Here is a 23,878-nt window from a genome sequence, read left to right on the forward strand (position 1 = left end):
AGGCAGAGCCCCAGTGAATGACTCATGTGTGTGGAAGGTTGTCGCTACCCCCCAGGGACTGAGGCGAAGGCAAACACGCTGACAGGCAGCCCTATCAGGCCCTTTCTCTTCCTCCCTCGGGGGAGCACGTGGGCCCCTCCAGAGTTGCCAGGATGACCTCTGAGGTCGTGTGCCTGCAGCTGGGGGATGTCGAGGGGCTGTAGGGAGGCCGGCCGCTGGCAGGGCAGTGACGCCGCCCCTCCACAGGCCCTGTCTCCTGTCTAGCCTGGCTCTGCCCCATGTCTTAGAGGGGAAACCTTCCCAGATGAGCCTAAGAGCGGATCTGTGCTACAGACCCCACTGCGAGGCCCAGCGCCGCCCGGCGAGAGGCCGGAGCCCAGGCGCTCTCCGCCCTGCTGCTTTGGGAGCAGGACAGGTGGCTGACCCTTCCGGTGGAACTTGCCAGGCGTCTTGTCTGCTGAAACGCCTTCCTCTCCCAGTCAGAGCCCGAGGCGGGGCGGGGTAAGAGGGGAGAGCCGTCATCCCTCCGCACCCTGGCCATGAGAGGTGTTTACAAACACTCCTGGAATTCAGGGAGCCAGCCAGGGGTCAGCGGGCCCAGCGCCAGCCTTGCCAGCGTCGCGTCGTTGGGCCTGCTCCACCCATCCCCCCCACCCCCGGCCCCACGTGGCCTGAGGGTCTGTCTACAAAGCTGGAAGAAGACAGCCTCTTGGACTCTGGGCGGTCCGTAGGTAGGCCTTGAGGGACAGTGCGCTCCAGCTGGGGAGGGGAGAAAGCCACCCCGACGCATGCGGTGGGCGATCAGCCAGCTCCCAAGCACGCCCTGTGCTGGACCTCCTGGCATCTCTCCACCGACCAGTTTCCCATTCCCGCCTCCGGTGAGCCCCACTCCTCTGAGTTAACCCCTGCCCGTGTCCAGTGTCTGGAGAGAAGGACGGGGACCGGGATTCCTCTGAGGTGGCGAGGCTGCCCTGTCCTCCCCCAACCTCTCACTTCCGCTTCAACCACGGAGCCTATCTGTGTCTGACAGAGACCCAAACACATGAGGTCACCAGGTGATCCTATTTTCTCCTCCCCTCCCACACCCCTCCCTGTCCTCATATCCTTTCCGTGAGTGGCGGGGAGGCTCCGTGTCATACTCAGCCTGTGGGGCTGTGCTTCTGGGTTTCATTCCTGGCTCTGTCTCCCCCGGGGAACCGTGTGTGGGGGGGACAGGAGGTGAGGCTGGAGATGAAAAACTTTACTCCTAGGATCAGTTTGGATGGCAAATCTCTGACTTTGTCCGGCTGGGAGGCAGTGGAGCAGTGTAACCAAGAGGGGAGTATGGTACAGCCTTATTTATTGTAGTATCAGCTTAGAATAGTCACCAAGGATGGGTCAGGGGTGGGGCGGAATGGGGCCCGAGGCAGACAGTCTCCAGGTGAACATGAAGGCGGGTCTCTGGCTGTGACCTACCGTGCTATTGGCTGCTGGGCTGCTTCTGCTCATACCTGCCTTACGACCTGATCACACCACTGCTCAAAGTCCTCTGGAGGCGGGCTCACCTGGTCCAGAACTCTGTATACACACCATGGCCTGGTGTCCATGGTCTGCGTGATCTGGCCCGGCCTACCTGGGCTGCCTTATCTCCACCACCTACCCCCAACGCCCTCCTGAAGTATCCCACGGTCTAGCCCCACTGGGGTACTCTGACCCCCACACTTCGGCTTTAGCTGTTCTGTTCTCTCCTGAAAGGCTCTTCTTCCACGCCCCCTTCTCTGCCTTTCCGATCTGGCATATCCTTTAGGGCCCAGCTCAATGCCATGTCCTTCATAAAAATCCACCTGCTTAAGATGTTAGCTATTTTATAGAGAATGGATAAACAACCAGGTCCTACTGTGTAGCACAGGGAACGATATTCAATATCCTATGGTAAACCACAATGGAAAAGAATATAAAAAAAGAATGTATATATATGTGTAACTGAGCCACTTTGCTGTACAGCAGAAATTAACATTGTAAAACAACTATACTTCAATTTTTAAAAAATTTAAAAAAAAATCCACCAGCTTAGAGAAATTGCTCTATCCTCAAAACACCCAAAGCATTTTATTGGTACAGGACTCCCTTTACAGCATTTGTCAGGGCATGCCTTGGGACTGGGTCTCATTCAAAGGATTTTGTGCCCTCGGTCTGTAGCACCTAGCACACGCTGGGCACCAGGTCAGTTCTCAATATATCTTTACAGTAGTGAATGGAGCCATAAGGTTGAATGAGGTTAACAGATCATCAAGCAGGGAAATGGCACCAAAACAACAGAGTTCTGCTAGGCTTTCCTGCCGCTTACAGGTCTGGTACCTCCTTTCCTTTCCCCTTCTGATCACCGTTAAACATTTCTAGGCCTAGTAAATAGGCCTTTCCCACACTGCAGCCACCCTCAGTTGCAAACCTGAGGCATAATGTCTGTCTTGTAATTTCTTATGTGGTAAAAGGAAACACTATGTACTCACGGTTGGCTGGGATAACCTGCCAACTCTTCAGTTCCGTAGCACTTCCTGAGTACCCACTGGGTGCCCAGGTTTCTTCTGGGGGCTCTGGAGGAGACAAGTCACCACCCGGTCCTGCCCTGTAGAGAGCTATCAGAAGCCAAACCTGGAGAAATCTGAGTGAAGCCTTGCAGTGGATAGAACGTGGGTCGGCAGAGAGGTGGGCGGGGCCGCCATGGGCCAGCCAAATGAGTACATGCCTGAGGTGGGAAGATTATCTGGGCTACAGTTTGTTCAGGAGATAGAGGAGAGTGAATCAGGGTGGGGTCCAGATAGGAATGCCTTGAGCCATCCAAGATTGGGGTTCTGAGGATCTGCAAGAAGCAAAGGATGCAGCAGAAACACTGGATGGGAGTCAGGACACCTGGGTTCTAGTCCTGGCTCTGTTGCAGGATCTTGAACGAATCACTTCTCTGCTTCTCTGGGCCTTTCCTTAACTCTAAAACCTAAAAACCTTCAAAGTGACCTTTGCAATCTGATGATCAATAGATATTTGAGTCTTTGAAGTAGCATATTGGGAATGAAGAGAATCAGCCACTCTAATGGAAACTGGGAACGAGGAAGTGCCTGACTGGGAGCTCAGAGATAAAGAGCGAGGAGAGACTGCAGAGGGTCCAGCCAGGGAGAAAAGGGGAACTGCGGGGAAGGGCCCCGTTGGGCAATCCCATTTTCAGTTCCTCCTTTCGTCCCCTTCTCTGACTTCGCCTCTTGGCCTCACCTTATTTGGTGAGGGCGGGGCAAAACAGAACACTTCCACGCCGCCTCAGGCGCTCCCTGCCTTTCCCTTCCCCTTTTCGGGCCCTCAAAAGATCCTTCTCGTTCTTCCCTCACCTGGCACCTTCCCCGAACCCACTTTCCTCCATAGCAACGCCCCCAGCGGCCAAAGTAGGAAGAGCAACGAATTTGGGAACGCATTCATAATCACCCTCGTAGCTACCGTTTATTGGGAACTCACCCTGTGCCAGGTAACATTATTTTTTTATAGCAATTCTATGAGGTGATTGTTATCTCATTTTACAGATAAAGAAAATGAGACCCAAAGATATTAAGTAATCTGTGCAAGGCCACACACCTGCCGGTTGGCAAAGCCAGATTGGAAATGAGGTCTGGCTCCCCAGCAGCTGCTCTGGCCACTTCCGGTTGGGCCGGGAGACCTTTGGCCGTCGGAGACCCCTGCCCTCCCTCACCTACCACCTCTCAGACCCGACTTCTTCAAGCCCCGCCCCCACCCGCGCCGAGCCCGCCCAGCCCTCTGCGCCCTGGAGCCCCGCCCGGCCTGCGCGGCGGAGGCGGGCCCGGCACCCGCAGGTGGGGCGGGTGGCGGGGCGGGGCCGGGAGGGGGCGTGGCACATAGGGGGCGTGGCCGGAAACCTTAAAGAGGCCGGCGCGGCGGGGCGGGACGTAGGGGCCGCGGGTCGCGGCGAACTTCTCAGTTTCGGTTGGACCGCAGCGCAGCCACCATGTCCCTGGCGGCCTCGGCGGGCAGGGGCCCGGGGGCCGTGTGGTCCCCAACGCACGTGCAGGTGACGGTGCTCCAGGCGCGGGGCCTGCGGGCCAAGGGCCCCGGGGGCACGAGCGACGCGTACGCTGTGATCCAGGTGGGCAAGGAGAAGTACGCCACCTCCGTGTCGGAGCGCAGCCTGGGCGCGCCCGTGTGGCGGGAGGAGGCCACCTTCGAGCTGCCGCCGTTGCTGTCGGCCGAGGCAGCGTCCGCCGCCGCCGCCACCCTGCAGCTCACCGTGCTGCACCGCGCGCTGCTCGGCCTCGACAAGTTCCTGGGCCGCGCCGAGGTGGACCTCCGGGAGCTGCACCGGGACCAGGGCCACAGGAAGACCCAGTGAGTGCGGGCCGGGGGCGAGGACGCGTGATTTGGGCGCCGAGAGCCTTTTGAGTGTGTCCCCACCAAGGGGACGAACGCAGCGAGGCCTTTCTAGAGGGATCCCCTCGGCCAGTACTAGTATTCTCACCTAGCTTCACCTTTTGGGCTCTCCCAAGTGTGTGGCTTCGGGTACCTGGAGCGTGTTTGAATCTGCAGGACGGCGCTCGGCGTCTGGAACTTAGTAATCACTTAATGAATTTTTGATGAATTGAAACTACCTGTGGGCTGACGAATTACTCTTATTTAGTTGAGTAGCGTGTATATTTGATGTACGCATTAGCCTCCGTGGAAAGCCTCCTGGGTATTTCATTGTACTGGACACTGAGCTGAGAATGGCTGGGCCAGGGCACAGGGAGGACCTACTGGAGCAGTGGAAGCCGCTGACACTACGGCCCTAGAGGCTCGCCCAGGGGCCGAGCTGGGGCGTTACAGCGCGGGGCGGACTGGGGAACGGGGAATGCGGGCTGCCGGGGAGGGCTATCCCCCAACCCCACCTCACAGCCGCCTAAGGGGTTGGTCTAGAGAATTTGCCCCGCCCTCCTCTCCGCCCCTCCCTCAAGAATGCTAGAACAGTTTGGTCTTCGCTTTCAGACCGAAAAGTACTAACCGTGTTTGCCCCGGGCCCCAAAGGAGTAAGGATTTCCCATTGATGGCTGGAGCCAGGGCCTGCCCTTGGCCGAGCTGAACTGAAAAGTAAGCATTGTTTCTGTCTGGAGTTTGTCAAGTTCTCTCTGGTCCTACTGGGTAGGGGGGAGGGGATGGCTGCTCACCTGTAGCCACCGCCCCTCCCCCCGCCCCCAAGACTTATCTTTTAGGGTATCACAGTCCTGCAGGGAAAGCAAGGCGAAACCCTGTGCACTCCAAAGTGTTACCGATTTATTTGTTCTCTTTCGCAGGTGTTTGGAATGGAACATTTGATTATGCTCATCTAGTGTACCGACAACTAGCCTCGCTTAGCTTAATTGGTTACTTTGCTGGACCTTAAATATGCAAGGCAGTCATGTTATCACCTAAGTCCTGTGGTTTACGAAGCACTCTGATTCATGTTGTGTGTTTTAGATATAAATGGTATTTCAACCTCCCCTTGTGAAGGAGACAGGAAGAGCCAGAGGATTTGAAGTTACCAGACTCTCCTTTCTGTAGGGTGCTTGCAAATGTAATACCCGCTTCCCTTATCTGGCCAAAGATGAACAGGCATTTCTGAACTCAAATCAGATAAAAAGAGAGAGCCTTGAGGTGAGGATGGATGGGGTATCTTTGTGGCATCAACTTACTAGCCATAAGGTGAGCAGCAGCGTCTTTGCTGAGCTGGGGCTGAAGCAATGCTAATTTTCCGTTTGATTAAATGACATTTGGGGCCTTGGGTTGGCTTCCTTTCCAGCTTCAACTAGGCACCATTGGCCATCCTTTGTCTTGTCCCATCCCAAGATGTGTGGATATTATCGTTTGTCTCTGCCATCTGTTTCTTCTGTGAACGTTTTATTCCCGTGAAAGACAGATAGAATCTCCCTGCCAGAGATGGGGATTCCAGATTCCTGGCTCTGGTGCCCACTCTCGCCCTGACTCATTCCTGGGCTTCAGGCTGCTCGGTCTCTAAATATCCAAGTTTCCCTATGTATAAATGGAGCTTGTGGCCAGACTTAATTGATGTTTATGTTTCCAGCTTGCTGGATTAATGGAGCCCCGTGTATAGATTCAAAAGATTCTGTTACTGCTTTGGGAGGAATGAAAACCTCCTCAAGTTCCCTATTGCAGGAAGGGTACAGTCTCCGCATCTCCATTTTTCTCATCCTCTCTGATGTAATTCTAAACTTAGATGATTACTCCTGTCTCTATCATATGAGCTTGTGACCACTTAGTCAGAATATCAGCTTATAGGAAAATGGTGCTTAGTTGATGGATTTTTAATAACTGCAAAGGAAGCCTTCTTTGCTCTGCTAGCGGTAGGTGAAATTGCAAGCTTTCCACCTGTCACTTCCTGGGACTTTCCAAGGTGCTGGGGAAACCCAGTTAAACTAAGCCTGTCTGATGTCCTGGTACATCACTTGGGTGCCCAAGGTAGCTGTGATTTGGAGCATGAGATATACGCTGAGAGGTGGGAATTCAACAGAAAGAAACTGGTTGGGCTAGGAAGATCATTTGAACTAGCTATTAATGGTTTGACTCCACCTTAGACATTAAAACCAAAACCAAACCAAAAGCTGAAATCTTGGTCTGTAGTTTTGTGTGTGTGTGTTAATGTGTGCATGTGTGTTCATCTCTGCAGAGAACAGTTGCTCCTCTAGAGTATGATTTTCCCCCCCCATGGGTCCAGAAGCTAAAACTCAAGGCGTTAAGAGCTAACTGTGCTGATATTTTCATTTGTTCTCTTAATAAGCCCCCGTGTATCATACATTTGGAGTCAAGAGAATATGCTTTTTGTAATGACTCAGATTTTGCAGACCTCAAATTTAGTGTGATGATCCGTATCTTTAAAGCACTAAACAGAGGCTGACATATAGATAGGATCCATTTAACAGGGAAGAGTGGCCCCTTTAGTTAAGAAAAAGTGGAAATGAATTGATTTTGCACTTACACAACTGTCCCTCATATCCGAGGGTGATTGGTTCCAGGACCTCCACCCCACCCGGGATACCAAAATCTGCGAATGCTGAAGTCCCTTATATAAAATGGCTTAATATTTGCATATAACCTCTGCATATCCTCCTGTATACTTTAAATAATCTCTAGATTAGTTATAATACCTAATAAGATGTAAATGCTATGTAAATAGTTGTAAATACAATGTAAATGCTATATAAATAGTTGCTAATGCATGAATCCAAGTTTTGCTTTTTGGAACTTTCTGGAATGTTTTTTTCGAATATTTTTGATCTGAGGTTGGTTGAATCCGACATGTGGAACCTGTGGATACAGAGGGCCGACTCGTGTGTACTTATCTGGGGTCTCAGCTGGGCCCCGGTTAAATGGGAATCAGTTAAGTCCCGTGATCATAAAACTGACGTGAATCTGAGAGGAGGCAGAATCAGGTGACCAGCATGTGGATTTCTCTGCTGTCCGGTCTCATGTAGTTTGGGGTCCTAGATTGAAAACAAAACAAAACAAAACATCTTTTTAGGACACTAAGAGCAATAAAAATGGGGGAAATAATCTCTTAAAGACAGATTAAAATAAATATTCAGGCTGGTGCCTGGAAGGCCATTGTGTAACTAAATAAGATGAAACTTGATACTGTGATAGCCTTCCAGATATGAAGACTGATGGAGGGTCATTTTCTCATATTTCTTGAAGATTCAAGAGAAAATTTGGTTGCATGTGAAAAGATCTGGATACTGATAAAGGTTAAACATTTTGAAGAACTGTAAGTATAGTAAGAAAGAGTGACAAGCTGTCAAAGGAAATTCAGGTGATTAAGGAGGGCTAGACAGTTGTTTTTCTGGGAGAGGTGGAGGCATAGAAGTGACAGATGAACACAGAGGTCTCGAATTCACAAATCTGAGCCGGCAGTGTTTGCGCTTATACCTCTGGGTTTCCTAAGCACGTTTCGGCTTTTTGTAACAGACTGGAAAATTCGAGCAATGTTGTTACTGCTTAAGTTTTTCTTTTCTTGGGATTCCCCCTTAAGATGACATTGGACGTTACTGGAAACCCTCCCACCACCCAGCATAGGAACCTGAGTCCAGGGCGGGGATCTGCAGGTTCTGGGATAAATAACCCCAACCTGTTCACAGCAGGGGAACGGAGTGACTAAGAAGGGGGAGGGTGGCTCAAAGTCACAGTTCCATCGACGTGAAAGATGTTCCCTCCTGTTTTTCGTGATAGGATTTGATGATGATTTCATTTAGAAGACAGTTAGCATGGGGAAAGTTCTAACTGCCTTTTTTCCCCTTGTTTTTAACGTTCATCCATACTTTTAGTAATTATTTTTTGATGCCTACTATGTGCGAGGCACTTGGTATACAGTGTGAACAGTGATGAACATAACACACATGATCCCCGCTTTCAGAAAGCTGAGAGCCTTGTGGGGGAGATAGCCAGTAAACAAATGAACACATAAATGAACAATCCTGTATTGGGATGAGTGCGGTGGAGGAAGAGAACAGGGTGTCATAAGAGAAAACAGCAGGAGATTGCAGGTAGCCTCTCTGAGGCAGAGACCTGAAGGATAAAGAGGAATTTTCCCAGGGAAAAGTACAGGAAGGGGGAGCAGCCTGTGCAAAGGCCCTGAGGCAGGCACGCCTGGGAAGCTGGAGAGGTTGCATCCATTGAGGCTGAAGAGGAAGGCAGCGCTTCATTGAAGAGCAGTGGAAGCCACTGAGTGTTGAAAGCAGAGGGGTGATGTGATGCAGTTCGTGAAAGATCACTGTGGCTGTTGGGTGGAGAGCAGATTTGGAGCAGGCCTAGCCTGGAATCAGACGGGTGAAGTGGGAGGCTCTGGCAGGAATCTAGGCAACCAGTTATGGTGCTTGGACTCGGGTGACAGGCATGGTCACGGACAGAGGTAGGTGGATTTCAGAAGTATTCCGGAGGTTCAGTTGGCCTGACTGGTGATGGATTGGGTATGGGTGGGGGTGAGTGAGAGGAAGTGATAAGAACGAACAAACAAAATAAGGAGAACTTGCTGTTGAAAATGAACCAGGAAATGGTGGCTGATTTCTTTCCCTGGCAGTCACCGTGACACAAGAGTGAGGTCACCATTACAAAGACAACACCGGCAGTGATACCTGTGCGCTGAGTGAATGAGCAGGAAACACCATTGAAACCAGGGTGTGTATATGTGTGTCTTCAAGTGTTTACAGTTTCAACACAGGCCAAGCCTTTGTTTTGTAATGACGTAACCGATGTGACCTCACTGGTTGCCCCAACACGCTGGTAGAGTCACTGCTGCGAGGACTACAGGACTAAGAAAAGGAAAAATAATAAATAACACGAGGGAAAATAAACCTGTAAATGAAAACTACGCCTCTGGAGGCAAGTCAGTCAACCATCTAAAGGTTTCTCACATCAGGGAAGGTGAGCGCACAAAAGAGCCTTGTTTTGCTTAACTTCCTTTCGATTACAAAGACTTCTGTTGTATTTCCACAACTACCATCAGAGGAAGGCTTTTATAAATAGTATCTCTGTCATTTTAATTGTAGTTATTAACTAAAAAATGTTATGATTACATTAAGAACAATACATGTGCTTATTAAACTGTCATCAACTCCAACATGCATTTGCTGACATCACTCTTCCTCCCCCTGGACGATAATCTTAGGTATCCATTTGGCCGCTCCAATTTTAATTGCCGTACGTCCGAGAAAACTGTGCTTCTCACCCTATACTTTTGGAGGGACGCTCACTCTGGCCTAGCTCCAGAGGATTAAGATGCCCTTGCCCAAACGTGGGAACAATAGAAGGGCATTTAAGACTTTCTCTCCATCTCAGAGCCATGCCCTGGGTGGCCTTTGGTTCTGGGCCTGGTGCGGATCTCTAAGCCTCAGAGCCTTTGGGGTTTTTTTTTTTTATTTTTGGCCGCGCTTTGCGGGATCTTAGTTCCTTGAGCAGGGATCGAACCCACACCCCCCTGCATTGGAAGCACGCACTCTTAACCACAGGACCGCCAGGGAAGTCCCCCTCAGGGCCTTTGAATTGCAACAAAATTAACACCCAGACACTTGTATCGGCCTTTGAAGAAAGCCAACATCCACTGTGTGGAAAAAACTTGGTGAGCAGGCTGTGCTCCCCTTAAGGGGTCCTGGGTCAGATCTCATGCCACAGCTGGCTCAGCAGGAGACCAGGCCAGTTCCCCCGCTTTCCCCTTGGCCAGGGACCACTTCCATCTCGTTGTTTGCTGTGTGACCCAGCCTAGGTGCGCAGATGTCTCTGAGTGCGGTCCCTGTAGACACAGGGCAGGCGGTCGTTTGCCCGTGTGGACGTGGAGAAGTGTTTAATCTTACATTTATTTAGCCCAGTGGATTAAAGACTAGGGGCGGCCTCGGTATGAGGTCAAAGCCCCGCTTCTCTCCGTTTCCCAGTGTGCAGTCTGGCTTGCTCGTCAGCACCCCTGCTCAACACTGGAGAAGCAGGTCACCTGCAGCTTGGGGCTTACGGTGCCTTTGGTAAAGGAGCCGCTTTTAGCCACTAATGAGACGAGAAATTCCTTTCCTGCTGGGACAGGTCTGGGGATGATCTGTTAGAGAAAAATCAAGGGCTTTCGTCTCCAGGGTGTCCCTGAGGGACACATTGAGGAATGTGCCCGTGGGGAGAAAAAAGGCAGCTGTAATTAAGTGTCTTTTCCTGAGTGCTGGCCTCTGAGTGGAGCAGAGGGAAGGCATTTATAGGAAATCCCAGAAAAACCCTTTTCTAGAGGTGTGACCGCTGCACACTTCACTTTTAAAATTCGTGTTTATTAAAAAGGACATGGCTAACCGAGGGAGAACAACCAAGGCTTCCAGAAAGCCTGGTCTGAAAAGGCCTCTTGTGATCCTGAAGAACAGCTGTCCTGTGTGAGGGGCACCAGCGGCAGGCGGGCCCCGAGCTATTTCTTCAAGAGTGTCACCGCCTACAGCACCAGTCCTGTGGGGTTTCCTTTTACGCTAATGGAACTTTTCGTTTTTACTGATCATTTGTCATGAGAACAGGATTTTGAAATGCTCTTGGTATGGGGTTTTTTCCTCCTCCTTGGGACTTACCTGATTACCAGATAAATCAGATGCTCTGCTTCCCTGCCGGGAGCTCCCACAGAAAGGAGTGTGAGTCTGCCTGTGGGGTAGAGTGGACTGAATGTTCTGTGATGTCTGTCATGCTGAAGTTGTTTTCTTTTGTCCTGGCCGAGAGGTGGTGAACCAAACCATCACATTTTCTTTCCCCATCCTTAACGTCTCTTTGCATGAGTGACAGAGAACCCCACAGAGACTGTTCTTTGGCAGATCACGTAGACTACATCAGTGGCATTTACTTTTGGGCAAGAGGCGAGATACCTGATCTGATGTTAGAATATTAACATTTGTGGCTTTTTGAGATATGGTCAAGTAAAAACTTGGTAACTAGGTGATGGCAGGAGTGGTAGACTTACATGCTTATAAACGTATTAATTTTTCTAATTCTTAGAGAATCTTAAAATACTGGTGCTTGGTTTTTCCTTTCGTCTTTACCTACAAGGAGTTTGGTATTGCTTTCAACTTAGAAAATATGTCTTGATCTGCAGTCAGTTATGCCATCCTGGCATATGTCGGAAATAGTTTGGGGGCCTCTGTTTCTTGTCTCTCCCACCTACTTAGAAATCCTGCAGAGTTCTGAGGATCATTAAATCTCACGATAAGTTATAGAAATTATACACCGATCTTGGTATTTTAAAAAATGGTATATACTTTTTAATTTTGGAAATTGTATCATACAATTTTTTTAAATTAATTTATTTATTTGTTTTTATTTTTGGCTGTGTTGGGTCCTCGTTCTGTGCGCGGGCTTTCTCTAGTTGCAGCGAGTGGTGCGCAGGCTTCTCACTGTCGTGGCTTCTCTTGCTGCAGAGCACGGGCTCCAGAGCACGGGCTCCAGAACGCAGGCTCAGTAGTTGTGGCACACGGGCCCAGTTGCTCTGTGGCATGTGGGAATCTTCCCCGGCCAGGGATCGAACCCGTGTCCTCTGCACTGGCAGGTAGATTCCCACCCACTGCGCCACCAGGGAAGCCCACAATTTTTTTTTATAATTTATTTATTTATTTTTGGCTGTGTTGGGTCTTCGTTGCTGCGTGCGGGCTTTTTCTCTAGTTGTGGTGAGCGGGGGCTACTCTTCGATGTGGTGCGTGGGCCTCTCATTGCGGTGGCTTCTCTTGTTGCAGATTACGGGCTCTAGCCGTGAGGGCTCAGTAGTTGTGGCTCACGGGCGCTAGAGTGCAGGCTCAGTAGTTGTGGCGCACGGGCTTAGTTGCTCCGTGGCATGTGGGATCTTCCCGGACCAGGGCTCGAACTCGTGTCTCCTGCATTGGCAGGCGGATTCTTAACCACTGTGTACCAGGGAAGTCCCACAAACTAATTTTATAATTGAGTCTTTTCCCACTCCCTTCAAATGCAAATCATTGTTATTTGTGTTTGATGGTTTAAGATTGGATCCTTAGGAATACGGTCAGTCAGAACTGTTGATATCTTAAATTCCCATTTGAGAACCATGGGTGAACGATGGTATAAATGCACTTCACAGAACATCATACAACCGTTAAAAATGGTGGGTATGGAGATTGTAAGACAATTATATTTAAAAACACGCTACAAATAGAATTGCACGTGTACTCTGGTTACTACCAAGTCATAATCATAGCGAACGCTTACTGAGTGTAAGTGCCAGGCACTGTTCTAAGCTCTTTACATATATTAAGCCATTTAATCGTCATTACATCCTTATGAGGTAGGTGCTTTTAACCCTGTTCCACAGACAAGTTAAGTAACTTGTCTGAAGCCTCTCAGCTAGTAATCATTGAACTATGCGGGAAAAAGACTTCAAGAAAATACATCAAAAGGGAATGTTTGAATTAGCACGAGGGAAAGTCAATTTTTAAAAAATATTAAAAAAATTTTTCTATAACCTGTTTTAATTACTTTCTAAGGGAATTTCTGTAGAGCAAATAGTATAGGAAGATCAAAAGCGTTTTCAACCTGCTTTTTCTGGGATCTCTCCTTTACCATGTCATTTACTGGCTTTTTAGGATTGAATTTGGTGACTACAGATAGCTTTTCAGTGCTGCCAGAATGTCTGTTTTAGGGATTAGGGTAAACAAGGAGCCATTTGCAACCCTCATGATTTACCACCAAGAAGTTGATGATGGGCAGAGGGGAAGGTCCACCTCGGGAGGCAAGGCTGGCTGGTCGGTGATTCTGTATTCACAGTTAGGTAGTTAGGACTAGCTACCTTGGCCAATGACAAAACCTGTTAAACCACTTAGCTTCTGTAGGGTACACACCACAAACCTTTTATAGGTCATAAACATCTCTGTCCCTGTTTGCTGTGCATTGCCTCTAGGCTACCAAGAGAAAAGTCTGGACATTTTACCCATGTGGAATCAGTCCTTTTTCAGAACCCCTTTTAGATGTCCTCCTCTGCTACCCTCACGTGATTTTTATTATTTATTTTTATTCCCTGGGGAAGACGGTGAATAAACTGCTTTTTGAAATTTCTCCGTCTGAGAAAGATCAAGTGCGTCCTCCATCTCAAACATTAGACTCAGGTGCTATTCTGTTCTTCCTGCTTCTTTCCTCACTTGAGGCCATACTCCCCTGTGTCATGAAGTTTAGTTACCATGGGGGATGATTCATGCTATAACTCACGGTTGAGTTTTTGCGCAGGAAGGGAAGTAGGCGGTCCACCATTGACCCTGGAGTCCACATCAGACCCATAGACAAGGACCCCTTGAAATGAATACTAACCCATTAAAATGAAGTGACTTGTGGAGCTGGTGGTCTTCCTTTGCCTTGCCTTTCCTGGAGCCTCCTGTGTCTAACGGGAGGGTGCAGTATTAATTCATTTTGCCGAGTCCCTAAGTAGGTGTTTCTTATAACCCCTTGGGATTTCAATTAGCTGAGAACCTTCTTTGTGTGTGAGAGTCCTTGTTTGTGATGAAATTGTATAATTTAGCGGGAATTTCTTTTCATGTCTAATTATTTTCTCACACTTCATAGTCAGAAAGAAAAGGCAGCAGTTGTTTCAGTGTAATAAACGCTTTGTGATGTTTGGTGAGCCAGCGCTCTACTGGTGGGTAAGCTTTTCAGCGAAGAATCTGGTCTCTTCGTTTTGTGTTTCCAGTGCCTGCCGTGCAAAAACATGAACCGAACCGAATCTTTGAAGCCATCGTTTCTCTGTGTCTTGAATCTTTGAAGCCATCATTTTTTCTGTCTGTATCTACCCCTCTGGAATGTTTTAAAGGAAAAACATGTTTGCTTCAGCTGCAGACAGGTTATCTTTGAGGCGTACCAGTCAGTCCTTTACAAGTGTAATCCCGCACGTCTGCAGGGATGCACTGTGAGACCTTTCATTTCCCAAGAGCAGGAACCACACTGCCCCCGTGCCCCCTGGGACCAGCTTTCCTTGTATTGAGAAACCTACGTTCTGAGGCAAACCAGCCCTGAGAATTGGGCATGGTTGGGTGGTTTTAGCTGTTCTCAAAATGAGTGTTTAAAAAGCCCAGGAGGACTTCCCTGGTGGCGCAGTGGTTAAGAATCTGCCTGCTGATGCAGGGGACACAGGTTTGAGCCCTGGTCCGGGAAGATCTCACATGCCACGGAGCAATTAAGCCTGTGCTTAATTACTGAGCCCACAATCACTGGGCTCAATTACTGAGCCTGAATTACTGAGCCCACAATTACTGAGCCCACGTGTCACAACTACTGAAGCCCGCGCGCACGTAGAGCCCGTGCTCCGCAACAAGAGAAGCCACCGCAATGAGAAGCCCGCGCACCGCAACGAAGAGTAGCTCCCGCTCGCCACAACTAGAGAAAGCCCGTGCACAGCAACGAAGACCCAACACAGCCAGAAATAAATAAATAAAATAAATAAATGTATTAAAAATAAATAAATAAAAAGCCCAGGAGATTTGATAATGCGGGTCCAGACACTAGTTCCCCAGCTGGGTGACTTGGGAAGCAGACCCTGTGTCCTGCATCCTGTATGTTTTCCTTCCGGTACCCAGTTCATGCTTTTTTACTTTTATTCATTCTTTCCCTTGCTGCTCTTAATAAGGCATCTTTCTGAAAGTGTAGAAGACTTAAATGAATTTTTCTATATTTTTAGCTGTTGCCTTGTCTTGTGTTTGACCAAGAAAACCCCAAACCAAAAAACTCCCAAACAGTAGGGCAGCCTGTTTGGATAATATGCATTTTTGCTTGTATGTTTATTCCCAAGATCCTCACTTGACTGAGGGGCATGGAGATTAAAGTTTTCATTCTGTACCGCTTTGTATGATTTGAATTGTTATCCTATGCGTGTTATTACTTTAAAATACAGTTTACATACATTTCTCGTCACTTTCTGTGTATTCAGAGATCCTTTTAATTTTGGAAGAACTAAGTTTTAATTATAAGTAAAAATGACTATTTGCTTATAGAAGGGATCCTTTTATTTTTCTTTTTTTGGATAGGTTGCAGGATTTTTTAGAATATGGGCCTAAAAATAAACTTTCTACACTGGGATTATGGCTTTCTCTCTGTACTCTGCCCTTTGTACTGGGAAAACCCAGCCCTGATTTCTGAGATAAGTCAAGCTTTCTGGGCCTTCATGAATGGTGGTTCTGGAACACAGCCACCCTGCCGTCACATGCTGTGTGGCCGTGCTGGGACCTGATTATATACGAACTACTTCCGTGAGGTGCTGGAATTAAGTGCACCAAAACTCAAACGGACAGAAACACTGATAAATTGAACCCATGCTTAAATGTTGGAACCCACAAATAGGTCCTGCTTTGGAATTTCTTAGGGTGAGACATTCATGGATCGTTGCTTTCATGAACTATCAAATTATACTTGTGTCAAAGATCCCTTGCTTGGGGCTTCCCTGGTGGCGCAGTGGTTGGGAGTCCGCCTGCCGGTGCGGGGGACACGGGTTCGTGCCCCGGTCCGGGAGGATCCCACGTGCCGCGGAGTGGCTGGGCCCGTGGGCCGCAGCTGCTGAGCCTGCGAGTCTGTAGCCTGTGCTCCGCGACGGGAGGGGCCGCGGCGGTGAGAGGCCCGCGCGCCGCGGTGAAGAGTGGCCCCCGCTCGCCGCGGCTGGAGAGGGCCCTCGCACAGAAGCGAAGACCCAGCACATCCAAAAATAAATAAATAAATTTATTAAACAAACAAACAAACAAACAAACAGATCCCTTGCTTAAGCTGTGTGAATTTAATGATCAGGATAATATTGCTAGAAGAATGCCTGTCTTCCTTTCCAGCTTTAATAAATCCAGCAGACTCACAGTGGTTACTTACCTGCCTACAATTCAGTCTGCTTTTCACATCCTTAAATAGCCCTGTGGCTGTTCTTGGCTACCTGGTCTTTGGTTTTAGGTTTGCGTGTGAAAATAAATGACAGCAACAGTTGAAGTGCCTGTTCATACCTCCTAGTGGTGTTAGAAGTTTCCAAAATAAATCCCACTCTACTGCCCAGGGCCTGAACCTGGGCATCAGGTGATAATAGGCCCTCAGGGAGGATCCTAGAGTTGGTTGCAGCTTCGCTCAAAATAAACAGACTTCGGCGCTGATACTTTGGGGAAGGCGGCCCCGTTCAGGGAGCTGGCAAGTGGTATTCTTTGAAGGTCGGGAGCCTTTGCATCCCCTGGGAGGGTGAATAGAGAGGTGGAAGAGCTGGGAGAAGGCCCTGGGTGGAGAGGTGAGGCTCTCTGCTTGTGGCTGGTGTGGTCATCTGAGCCTCCACACTCAGCTCTCAGCAACTTCCCCTTTTCAGGTGCCTACCCTTGGTATTTACAAAAGCTAACCACCCCCTCATCACCAAGGCTACCATTTAGCACATGACTGTCAGAAGAGAAAGATACAAATAATCCTCTCAACATCTAAATGACAAATATGCAAACTGTTCCCAGCCTGCTGTGGAAAATGTGCTGGGAAGACACTCGGGCTGGCTGGCAGGGTGAGGCTATCTGTAAAGACCTTGCGTCTCCCTCCTCCTCCAGCTGTGGACTGTAGTTTTAAAAATCATAAAAGATTTCTCCTAAAGGTCCAAAATCGTAGCTCACGTCATTTTCCCAGATCTTGGCTGCATTTTGTAAATCCAGTGTAAGTCCTCCTCGATGGCGTTGTACCTGAACTTTACGTGCAGCCCTATGATTTATGGCTGGCGCCAGCTATGGGGGCTTTCCCCCTTCTCTTCTTTCATCTCAGGACATTTACATTGGAAGCTTAAGCCTTCCTCAAAAAGAATCTAAATTTCAGCCCTCTTTTCTATGTGTTGTTAAAGACGGCCCAGCAAGGATGAGTTCAGAGGGAGTGCCAACCCGGAATCTTGGCGTAAGAGAAAGCTTTGGGGAAATTGTAGAGCTGGTTCAGAGTCCTGACTGTGCCTTTTAGCAGTTGCAAGGCCTTGTACCAGTTACCTAACTTGTGAGCCTCGATTTCCTTATCTGTAAAGTGGGTATGCTGTCCACTTCATGTCATTCTCGTGAGACTTAGAGGAGGACGTTTCTAAGTGTGTTTCTGCTTCCCTCTGCCCCTTTAAGTGTAGAATGAGCTAAGGTAGTGGGGGGCGCGATCTGCCCTGGGGGCAGGACAGGCTGAAGGTGAAAGAGGAAATTGTGTTTATTTGGGCAAAACCATCATTTCCTTAAAGTCCACAGCCCTCAGCTCTTAAATAGGTCACCGAAAAGAACATCAGAGTGTGGTTCTCGGCATGTGAGGGTGACCCCGGGGGCAGCTGTGGGTCAGCCCTGTATTTGGAGTTGTTTGTTCTGCAGAGCTTGCGCCACTCACCGGGCTCACATTCTTGCGGTTCACCCGATGGAAAATGCCGAGGGGAGGTTTCCTTTCTCTGCAGTTCGTCTTTCAATGGAGTCGGGCTGATAGAATATCATTTGCCATATCGTGAAGTAGTTTGCAAATGACCAAGTGAAATTCTTGAATCATGCTTGAAATATTCCTTTTTCTGATTATTAAGCTGGGGATGAATGCCTCCTCTCAGTTTCTCGTTCTTTCTCATTGTGGTAAAATACTTATAACAAAGGTGACCATTTTAACCATTTTGAAGCGCACAGTTCTGTGGCATTAAGTACTTTCACATTTTTATGCAACCATCACCACCGCCCAACTCCAAAACTTTTATTTTCCCAACTGACACTCCCAGGTCACCCAGCCCCACCCAGCCCCTGGCGGCCACCATTCTCCTTTTTGTCTCTGAACTTGGCTCCTCTAGGGGCCTCAGGTCAGTGGAATCATACAATATTTGTCACTTTGTGGCTGGCTTATTTCGCTCTTTTTTTTTTCCTTCTTTAACAAATCTCTTTTACTCTGTCTTACAGTTTCCATTACTCCCTGCCAGGGACTATTCTACAAACCCTTGCTTTTCTCTGAGATTTCTCTTGCAAATTTGCACTCTACCTACGTAACTGTTTGTATATGATCTTTGCATTTTTACCCCGTTGAAGGAAAAAACCAGTCACAGGAAGTGATTTGATGGAATGTTTATTTTATTCTTAGAAATAGCTCTTTATCGAATCAAGATTTTAGGTGACCTTACCCTAAGTACAGAATCAGATCCTATCTTTGCCTAGAGGGTGTCTTCTCAGAAATAAAACTTCAAGTTCTGCCCTCCCCCGCTGCACCCCTCACTCCCCCCAAAGAAGAGAACACAGGGTTTGTATACGAGGCTGGTGATAGCAGAGAGGAGAGGCCAGGTAACGGGCACTGTGAACATCGTTTTAGGCGCTTCCATTCCAAGGTAACCTCTCAGCCTTTCTCCTCGTAGGTGGTATACCTTGAAATCCAAACCGGGGAAGAAGACTAAAGAACGAGGAGAAATTGAGGTTGACATCCAGTTTATGAGAAACAACATGACCGCTAGCATGTTTGACCTTTCCATGAAAGACAAGTCCCGGAATCCATTTGGGAAACTGAAGGACAAGATCAAGGGGAAGAATAAGGACAGCGCTTCGGATACCGTGTCCGCCATCATCCCCAGCGTGACGCCCTCGGCTGACAGCGATGACGAGTCTCCTTCGAAAGACAAGAAGAAGAAGTCAAAGCTCAAGACCTTGTTTTCCAGGTCCAATCTGCAGAGAACACCACTTTCCCAGTCCATGTCTGTCCTGCTGACTGCAAAGTCAGACAAGGTGCTGCTTCGTCCTGGAGACTTTCAGTCCCAGTGGGAGGATGAGGAAAATGACGAGGACAAGTCCTCCTCTGCCTCGGACGGTGAGTTTCCTTCTCCTCCTTCTTACTCGGCCCTTCTCCCTCGGCTGAGCCTACTTTGCTTTGGGAGAGAAGGAACGAACAAATCTTAGGAGAAAGATTTCAGTTCAGCTCCTCAGTTATTACAGTGATGGTGACGCTGGTGGAGGGGATGGCGGGGGTGGTGGTGATGGTGCTTTTACTGGTGGCGCTGGCGCTGGAGCTGCTCATGATGGTCACGGTAGTGGTGGTGATGATGATAGGTAACCTTGGTTAGGAAGCCTTCTCTATTTCTAAGCCCTCTGGTTTCTAGGAACGTGCGAATCCCTTTTCCGTAACGTCTGGCTCTATAACTGACGTACGTTAGTACAAGCTTTTGGGGCTCACAGAATGAATGCATGCAGAGTTTCTTTTTTTAATTAAGGATAAAACCATGGAACCTTACACTAATTCTGATATTTCATTAATTCGTTGGGTACTTATACTGAGCTCTCATGGAATACATTCCTAATGAAAGCCGAGGAATCCAGTTCCATTAACTCTGAATTAACTGGGTATTTTGAAATTCAGTCTCAGTGACCAGACCCCTATTATTGGCCAGATTCTGCACCTCTACCAAGAGCGCTGCCCTTTTCCTTGCTTCCATGCACGGAGTGTCATTGGGAGGATAATTGTTTGTTGTGGGAGCCTCCCTGTACTCTGTAAGATCTTTAGCAGCATCCTGGCCTCCACCTGCTGGATGCCCGTAGCACACCCCACCCAGCTGTGACAACCAAAAATGCACTCAGATGCGTGAGGACAAAAGCCCCGCCCCCCGCCCCCCTGCGTTGCGAACCTTTCCCTTAGCTTCTCACTCCCTTGGTTCTTGGTTCTTCTCCCACAGCCTTGTCTCACAAGGGAACGGCAAGTGTGGATCCTAAGCAACTGAACCAGATCAACTTCAACCCCCCCAAGAAGGAAGGACTCTCCTTCCTGGGAGGCCTTCGGTCTAAGAATGACATCCTTTCCCGCTCGAATGTTTGTATCAACGGGAACCATGTCTATGTGGAGCAGCCCGAAGCCAAGAGCGAGACCAAGGACAGCTCCCCGTCCTCCACGCCGTCCCCCCAGCGCCTCAGGAAGAAGCATTTGTTCTCATCTACAGAAAACCTGGCCTCTCGACCTTTGAAGGAGCCTGGGGAAGGAGGTGCAGTGCCTTCCGAGTCTTCCACAAAGGACTCTCTCAAGTCCATGTCCCTGCCATCCTACCAGCCGCGGGTCAGCGGGGGGGACCTTCGGGAGAACGCGGTTTTGGTGACCTTGGAGGCTGCAAAGGAAACCAAAGAGAGCAAGAAACAAGAGAACAAGAAGTCCTCTCTGCTCTCCCTGGTGACCGGGAAGAAGGACACGGGCAAGGGCAGTGAAGGTGAAAGCCCGCCGGCCGCCCCTGGGAAGGAGAGGGAAAGCACACCCGTGGCGGTCAAAGCCAGGGAGGACCAGCCGGGGCCTGTCAACGACCGTGTGAAGAGATCGGACAAAGAGACTGCGGCCATTGTCTCCGGACGGGGCAGAGCCCCGAACCCCTTTGAAGACGTGCAAATCCCAGAACGAGAAGCTGACCCAGAGCCCAAGGCTGCACCAGCACCACCTGTTCCCTCACCCAGGGCTCCCCAGACCAGAGCCGTGAAACCCCGGTGAGTCTCGGCCCCTCCCTGGGGCCCAGCAGCCAGGCCTACGTTAGAGCAGACCTTGCTTGTTGGTCCGTGGTGGTCCCTGTAGAAATTGATTTTGGCCAGTCCCTACCTCTGGCCTGGCCCACCTGCAGAGACCGCAGTGATGTGCCCCAGCCCGGGGCCACTGCCAGCAGGCGTGGTCTGCCCCTTGCCCGACATTTTCCCTGCAGGCATCTTTGCTGCAAGCGTTTTCTCTGCACACATTTTTGCTTCTGGGGAAAGTACCTAGAACTGGTCTGTCCATCTCAGTGAGATAAGCAGAGCACCGTGGAATGCCCTGGTGTTGTATCAGATTCCGAATGTCGTGGTCTGGGAGCAATACCAGGTTTCGGTGGTGGTACCTGCAGACCGGGGTTTAGTAGGTTCTTCCCGTGAATTCCCTTTGAGGCAGGTGTAATCTCTCCTCCTTGCACTTTGGTGTGGGTTTGCTGGCACAAGAGACCCTTGGTCCACCGTCAAGTGTGCCTGGGAGGGTCCTCTGAGTGTTTCCTCTGCGCGTTGTCTCATGAGCCGGGTGTTCTGCTTCTCAGCATGACTCACATACACAGTCTCGATATTCCTGTGGGCTGGGGGTGGGAGAGACTTTTTTTTGAGATTCTGCCTGCTTTGATTTCACAGACACACACACACACACACACACAGTATTCCTCTTCAAAATCTGCCTCTTGCTTTGTGGTGTACCTTTTATGGCTTTGCACTTTTTAGGTGCTTTCTCTTTATCACCAAAAGAGACTGCAGGCTGTTGCTCTACCTGGATCTTTCTGTTTCTATTGCAACAGTCCTTTCTGTGGCAGCTGTACTTGGTGATAAAATTGTGCCTTTTGTGGATTAAGTATTGGTGTTCCTTCTTTAACTTCTCAAGGTACTGCCCCCAATATAAAAAAGAGTTCTCGCCTTTGGAAAGACTGTATTTTTACATGTCTTTTGCCTCTCATGCTGCATCTGCAACTGACCTGCAGATTTTATTGTGTCCTTTTTGCAGACTGGAAGTGTCTCCAGAGGCTCAGCCCGCACCCAGGCTCCCCCCTTCCACTCGCTCTCCTCTCGTTTTCTCTGCTCTCCCTTCCAGTTCTGGTCAGACACCCGTCCCTTCTAAACTGGGGCGTGATTCAGAGACACAGTCCTCTGAGTCTCCTTCTGGCTCCTTCTCTTTCCCCTCTCCTGAAGCAGCCCCCATTTCCACATCCACTCCCATTGAACACTGGCCTTCCGCAGACGTGGGCGAGGCCAGTCCTAAAGAACCGCCTTCGCTCCTTGAACCAGAGCTAGAACAGGAGAGTCTGACACAAGTTCCAAGTACTGCTCCTTGTGCTGTGGGCTCGCTTTCCAAGCAGACACCCGTTCCAGTGGGGAAAGGGACGGAAGACTCTCCAGTGGGGAAGACCGGCGCTGATGACCCGGGACAGTCTCTCCGGATGCAGCCTGAGGTGGGGCGAGAAGAAGAAGAGCTTCTGGGGTCTCCCCCCAGAAAACAACAAGGCGCCATCCCTTCATCTGTCGAGGCCCGAGAAGTAACACCCGCCACTGCGCTCGGAAGAGGCGGGATGGACAGCCCTGCCGGGAAGCCCCCGCGGCGGGGAGCCTCAGGCTCTGCGGGTCAATCTAGGTCTCCCGTGGGGGATGCAGATGGGGGTGGCGGGATGAGTCCTGCAGTTAAGGAAGCAGTGCCCCCCGTTCCCGTGGGCGAGTCGGTGCCTCCACTTGACTCTGCGATGCAGAGCCACGAAGAGATGGGTCCGGATGCCTGTGAGGGCAGAAAGGAAATCCAGGAGCAGGTGTTGTTTTCCGAGCAGCTCTCTACGGAAGGGGCGGGGGAGAAGGCCCCTGTGCTGGTCCACGGGGACAGAGGTGACCCCCAGGAGCTGACACCGCAAGGGGCCGCCCCCGGAAATGCGTGGGACACGGGAGACTCCCAGGAGGGGGCGGCTGTGGCTGGACCCCGGCCCGCTGCCCCGGCGGCTCGCCCTCCCCGCCCGTCCTCCAAGGGGAGCTGCTCGGGGGGCCCCGCGCATGCGGCCAGCTCGGGGAGAGACGGTCCCCTTCTCGGCAGTCAGGGAGACGACGCCCGGATGGCGCGGAACCAGAGCAAAGCCAGTGACCACGAGGGTCTGCTGTCTGACCCCCTGCACGGCCTTCAGTCCGCCTGCGAGGCAGAGCCCCCAGCCCTGGCCCATCTGGACTTGACCCTGCCTTCCATCCCCGAAGTTGCTTCGGAAGATGAGAGAGGAGATCAGCTTGAAGATGACAGAGGGCTGGCCCCGGTGGCAGCTCTGGGAGGAGGGGCTTCTTCCCCGAGCACGTGGCCCGCCCGTGCTGAGCGGGAGAGGGCGCCCAGCGGGGAGGCCGGCGGGTCAGCAGGGGGCCTGCGCGACCCCAGGCCGGGAGCGCCCAGAGCACCCGCCCCCGCTTCTGCAGAGCAGACCACAGCCTTGGCGGTTCAGGAACCACAGTCGCCGGGCCCCGGTGACAGCGGGGAGGCCAAACCAGTGGGAGATGGGAGGCCGGGTCAGCCTCCAGCCGCAGCCCTGGATTCCCTTGTGTCCACTCCCCCCTTTTCTGAGCCCTTTCCTGCCACACGCTCTTTTCCCACCTCTGCACGCTCTGACACCCACCACACCAGTACAGCAGAATCTCAAAAAAAAGCAGCAGTCGAGGGCTTCGCGGGTAAAGTGGAAAGTTCTGGCAAGAGGAAGCCGCTTCTTCAGGCCTGGGTCTCACCCTCAGACACACAGCCAGTCTCGGCTCAGCCAAGCGCTGGAAGCGGGTCGGCCAAGCACAGGTGAGAGCCGGGGGGCAACTGTCCTCGTGCGTGTAAGCCGTGCCCCCTCTGCTTCTTGTCTCCAGACGCCAGGGCTTGCTCACCGCACAGCTGTTCTGACGGTGCGTCCGCCTGTGTTGCCCGAAGGGCTGTGTCCTGGGTC

General features: G+C 50.4%; 1 protein-coding gene across 5 annotated transcripts in view; it reads left to right on the forward strand.

Moving 5' to 3' along the window:
* Positions 1-1,440: 1,440 nt before the first annotated feature.
* The window catches only part of RAB11FIP1 (RAB11 family interacting protein 1), a 33,367-nt gene continuing 10,929 nt past the window's right edge, over positions 1,441-23,878 (forward strand). For 3 of the 5 annotated variants that reach the window (XM_082444396.1, XM_082444398.1, XM_082444397.1), the window contains exons 1-4: positions 1,441-4,362; positions 18,824-19,269; positions 20,129-20,918; positions 21,940-23,736. In XM_082444396.1, the coding sequence (XP_082300522.1) occupies positions 3,986-4,362; positions 18,824-19,269; positions 20,129-20,918; positions 21,940-23,736 (3,410 nt within the window). In that variant the 5' untranslated portion in view covers positions 1,441-3,985. Of the gene's footprint in view, positions 4,363-4,387; positions 5,098-18,823; positions 19,270-20,128; positions 20,919-21,939; positions 23,737-23,878 lie in introns of those variants that run through there. The other 2 variants (XM_082444399.1, XM_082444400.1) reach the window with 2 other exon arrangements.

Source organism: Balaenoptera physalus, assembly GCF_965194825.1.
Source record: "Balaenoptera physalus genome assembly, chromosome: 21".
NCBI lineage: Eukaryota > Metazoa > Chordata > Mammalia > Artiodactyla > Balaenopteridae > Balaenoptera > Balaenoptera physalus.